The sequence below is a fragment of the Colobus angolensis genome, unplaced genomic scaffold, assembly GCF_000951035.1.
Source record: "Colobus angolensis palliatus isolate OR3802 unplaced genomic scaffold, Cang.pa_1.0 Scaffold83, whole genome shotgun sequence".
Classification (NCBI taxonomy): domain Eukaryota; kingdom Metazoa; phylum Chordata; class Mammalia; order Primates; family Cercopithecidae; genus Colobus; species Colobus angolensis.
Window position 1 is genome coordinate 98801 of NW_012122154.1, and position 5413 is coordinate 104213.

The window sequence follows — 5413 nt, forward strand, 5'->3', positions numbered from 1 at the left end:
TTTTTTTTGAGATGGAGTCACACTCTGTCTCCCAGTCTGGAGTACAGTGGCTCCATCTTGGTTCACTGCAACCTCCGCCTCCCAGGTTCAGGCGCTTCCTCTGCCTCAGCCTCCTGAGTACCTGGGATTACAGGCATGCACCACCGTGGCCGGCTAATTTTGTATTTTTAGTAGCGATAGGGTTTCACCATGTTGGTCAGGCTAGTTTTGAACTTCTGACCTCGTGATCCGCCGGCCTCAACCTCCCAAAGTGCTGGGAATACAAGCGTGAGCCACTGGGCTTGGGTTAAGATAAATTTTTAATGGTTTTTTAGACTTATTTTTATGGAAAGTTCTAGGATGGGGATCATATTTCACTTCCTTTTAATACAGTACAGTATAGCACAATTTGCAGTTATGTCTTAATGTGTGATTCCTGATCATGACTGGAAACAGTGTTATTTGTGGTAGCTATAGGGTAGGTAAGATTTTCAGCCTTTTTTAGGTTTCTTGAACTAAAATTCCTTCTGCTGACTTCTAAGTTGCTGTTTGGCAGCTATTTCTGACAATTGGTAGTTCTCTGTAACTTTTTATCTATAACATTTTTGACTTTCAGAAGAATTTGCTAAAATATGTACACCAGTGGGTTGTTGTTTTTCAACCTAAACCTAGCTGCTTTTTCCAGTCACTTATCCGTATTGGAAGCTCAAAATGCAAATGTACAGTAGGCCTAAAATATTGCCTGGTTTGAGAAGTGCTTAAAATATTTGAATCATTTTTATAGTAAACATTTACTCTCATCGGGACCTAGAAGAGGAACATTTTAATTTTTTTCCTTTTCCCTTTTCACAGTCTTCCTTGAGCATTCACTACCTTTTTACATATTGGAGTTTTCATCTGTTCAAAGTTTGTGTTTACAGTGTGTTTATGTAGTTTAGATTATAATTACTGTACTGAAATATAATTATTTCAGAATTGAGTCAGTGGTGAGAATGAAAGCCATCTGGTATGATAACTGAATCCAATTTTTCTTTTATGGAGAATTTCTTTGAAATGTAGCTTATCTCAGAAATAGGGATTTAGTAACAAATCAGTTTTCTTTGTCAAGGTTGTTTTTCTTTTTAAAGTCACATTTGGTCCCAGTAATAATACCAACATTGGTACAAGTCATCTCAGGTTTTGAAGCATTTTCCCAAGTAGCATTTAATTTTGTTCTTGCAATAGCCCAAGTAGACTGGCAGGGTGAATGACAGAGAAGGAAACTGAGGTTTAGGTAGAGTGGTTAGCTCAAGATGGCTCTGCTTATATACACCACTGGTAGTAGAAACCCAGCCTTCTGACTTAGTTCAGTGTTTTTGTTTTCACTGCCTTTGCTGCATCGGAAATCCCATGATTACAAGAGTTGTATTACCAAACCCTTCACAATAAGATTACTGTCCCCGAGCTCTTCTTGTGATCCTTTTCTTTTTTTTTAATTTTTTTGAGATGGAGTCTCTGTCGCTCAGGCTGACCCGCCTCGGCCTCCCAAAGTGCTGGGATTACAGCGTGAGCCACCGCACCTGGCCCTTGTGATCCTTTTCTAAAATGTTAAATATTTAATGAAAATAACCACATTCTTGTCACACTACCAGGTTACTTGTTCTTTGATGTCCTGCCTGGACTTTACCCAAGAAGTTCGTTTCAAAAGTTCACATTTAGGGCTAAGTGTAGTGGCTCATGCCTGTAATCCCAGCCGAGGCAGGTGGATCACTTGAGGTCAGGACTTCAAGACCAGCCTGGACAACATGGTGAAACCCTTTCCCTACCAAAAATACAAAAAAATTAGCCGAGCGTAGCAGCACGCGCCTGTAGTCCCAGCTACTTGGAAGGCTGAGGCACAAGAATCACTTCAATTGGAGAGGCAGAGGTTGCAGTGAGCCAAGACCGCACCACTTCACTCCAGCCTGAGCCGTAGAGTGAGTGAGACTCCATCTCCCCCCCACCCAAAAAAAAAGATTCACATTCAGAAGAAAGCTAAAGACCAGGTACAGTAGCTCACACCTGTAATCCCAGCACTTTGGGAAGCCGAAGCAGGAAGATTGCTTGAGGCCAGGCATTCAAGACCAGCATGGGCAACACGGTGACATCCCGTCTCTACAAAAATTAATGAACATTAACTTTTTTTTTTTTTTTTTTTGAGACAGAGTCTTGCTCTGTCACCCAGGCTGGAGTGCAGTGGCGTGATCTCCACTCACTGCAAACTCCGCCTCCCGGGTTCACGCCATTCTCCTGCCTCAGCCTCCTGTACCATTAAAGATTTTAAAAATGGCCAGGCATGGTGGCTCACTCCTGTAATCCCAGTACTTTGGGAGGCCGAGGTATGGTGGTGCATGCCTGCAGTCCCAGCTACTCAGGAGGCTGAGGCAGGAGAATCATTTGAACCCATGAGATGGAGGTCACAGAGAGCCGAGATCGAGCCACTGCACTCCAGCCTGGGAGACAGAACAAGACTCTGTCAGAAAAAAAAAAAGAAAAAGACCAGAATAAAGCTGAAGATTTAAAATAGCCTGCAGGTTCCTACCAGAAGTTACCAACTACCTCTCTGATGGTCTTTCCCTACAACATCCCGCTGGATTATTATATTTTAGCACCTTGACCTATCTGATGTCCTGCATACATAGGCATGGTCCTGCTCAGGGTTTGCCTTCTCTGCTCCCTCTTTCCTGGAATGCTCTTCCCCTAATTGTTGCATAGTGTGTTTCTTTACATTATTAAGCTGTCCTCTAGTCTCACCTCAGTGACACCTTTCCTGACTCCCTCCATGTACATCTCACCCCCACATACATATTGAACTACCCGTTTCCCCTTACCCTGCTTAATTTTTCTCTTTAATATACTTATTCCCATGTATTCTTAAATTCTGCATCAACTATCTATCACACTAGAATGTGAGCTCTATGAGAGCAGGCTTTATTCTGTAAACTGCTGTATTTCTATCTCCTAAAATAGTACTTGAGTATAATAGTAGATACTTAATAAACACTTGTTGTATTAGTATAATAAATGCATTAATCTCAGGAAGGCCTTGGTTTTGTGGATAGACAGGTAGGGATGGGAATTTGGGTGATGTACTTTCTAAAGTTTTAATTTTTTAAGATTATTATTATTATTTTATTATTATTTTGAGACAGAGTCTAGCTCTGTTGTCCAGGCTGGAGTGCAGTGGTGCGATCTTGGCTCACTGTAACCTGCACCTCCTGGGTTCAAGCGATTCTCCTGCCTCAGCCTCCCAAGTAGCTAGGATTACAGGCACCTGCCACCCTGCCCAGTTAGTTTTTGTATTTTTAGTAGAGACAGGGTTTCACTGTGTTGACCAGGCTGGTCTCGAAATCCTGACCTTGTGATCCACCCTCCTCGGCCTCCCAAAGTGCTGAGATTACAAGCATGAGCCCCTGCATCTGGCTTTCTTTTCTTTTTTATTTTTTTTTATTTTTATTTTTTTTTGAGATAGAGTCTTCCTCTGTCACCTAGGCTGGAGTGCAGTGGCACGATATTGGCTCACTCTGCAACCTCCACCTCCGGGATTCAAGTGATCCTTCTACCTTAGCCTCCAAAGTAGCTGGGACCACAGGCATGCCCCACCATGCCTGACTAATTTTTGTATTTTTAGTGTAGACGGGGTTGCACCATGTTGCCCAGGATGATCTGGAACTCTTGAGCTCAGGTAATCCACCCACCTCAGCCTCCCAAAGTGCTAGGATTACAGGCATGAGGTACCATGACTGGCCTTAAGTTTATTATTTTCTAAATTTCCTTTGGTGAGTACTTTTTACACTGTTTTTACAAAGTAATCACAAACCAAACACCATGCCTCTTCTGAAGTGATCTAATAAGAGTACATAGTACCATCTGTAAAGTCTTCTTGCCAAAAAGTTGAACCTGAATTTGATTAAGCGTGTAAGTCTAGTTTACAGGAAATAAGGCTAGAGGTACAAGTTAAACCTCACCATGGAGTTATACAATCAGCAAAATCCAGAATGTGATAAACTCCACAGGTCAAATGACCTAATTTTAAAAATAAATGTTAAGGGAGGAAAAGTATGGGACACCTATAGATTAGAAGACACTCGGGACTGGGCATGGTGGCTCACACCTGTAATCCCAGCACTTTAGGAGGCCAAGGCAGGTGGATCACCTGAGGTCAGGAGTTCGAGACCAGCCTAGCCAACATGGTGAAACCCCATCTCTACTAAAAATACAAAAAATTAGCTTGGTGTTGTGGCGCATGCCTGTAGTTCCAACTACTTGGGAGGCTGAGGCAGGAGAATCACTTGAACCCGGGAGGCAGAGGTTGCAATGAGCCAAGATCGCACCATTGCATTCCAGTCTGGGCTACAAAAGCGAAACTCCTCAAAACAAAGAAGACACTTGGATTTGGGTGTGTTGGCTCTTGCCTGTAAACCCAGTGCTGGCAGGATTGCTTGAGCCCAGGAGTTCAAGGCTGCAGTGAGTTATATTTGCACCACTGCACTCCAGCCTAGGTGACAGAGTGAGACCTCATCTTAAAAGTAATAATAATTAAAATAATCTGCGGTAGGGGTGGATATGGATGAAACAGCTTGGCCATGAGTTGATGGTTGTTGAAACAGGGTGATGGTCCATATAGTCCATTTTATTATTTTATTTACTTGAAATTTTGAAATACTTGAAATTTTCCATATTAAGTTAAAAAGGCATTTACAGTAAAATTACGAAAAAGGGCTAGGAAGGAATTCAAAAGAAATATAAGCAGAAAATTTTGTCTTTATGGAGCTTAGAGTTAAGATTTGAGATGGGCACCCACAGTGATAGTGCAGAAAAATATATCACTGAAAATGAATTTGTACCAACTATTATCACGTAATCTTTTAAATGCTGATGGTAGTATAGAGTATTGAAGGGATCAATATAATTCTGTTTTGATGTCTGAAAGCTCACTGAAGGTAAGGATCATATTCTCTGCTGTATTCTTAGTTCCTGGCACAGCAGACATTTAATAAATATTGAATGAACTTGAAGCCTTATGTTGACTCAGTAATAACAGCTCAAAGTTGAACTTATTCATGAAGAATATCTTTATTTTTAAATAAATTATTGAGTCTCATTTATTTTCTTTTTTTTCCTCCCTTCCCTACTAGTCTGGAGTTGATCAAGGAACCTGTCTCCACAAAGTGTGACCACATATTTTGCAGGTAAGTTTGAATGTGTTATGTGGCTCCATTATTAGCTTTTGTTTTTGTCCTTCATAACCCAGGGAACACCGAACTTTATAGAAGCTTTCGTTTCTTCAATTAAGTGAGAATGAAAAATCCAATTCTGTTTCATTCTTTCTCAGTATACAGTCATCAGAAGTTGGTTGTAATCATAGTTCCTGGTAAAGTTTTGACATATATTATCTTTTTTTTTTTTTTTTTTT

At 41.0% G+C, this 5413-nt stretch overlaps 1 protein-coding gene across 1 annotated transcript in view; it reads left to right on the plus strand.

Annotated features, from left to right (window-relative positions):
- The window catches only part of BRCA1 (breast cancer 1, early onset), a 136888-nt gene that overhangs the window by 32291 nt on the left and 99184 nt on the right, over window positions 1-5413 (plus strand). The window contains exon 3 of the mRNA XM_011929928.1: window positions 5136-5189. Coding sequence (XP_011785318.1) covers window positions 5136-5189 — 54 coding nt within the window. The remainder of the gene's footprint in view (window positions 1-5135; window positions 5190-5413) is intronic.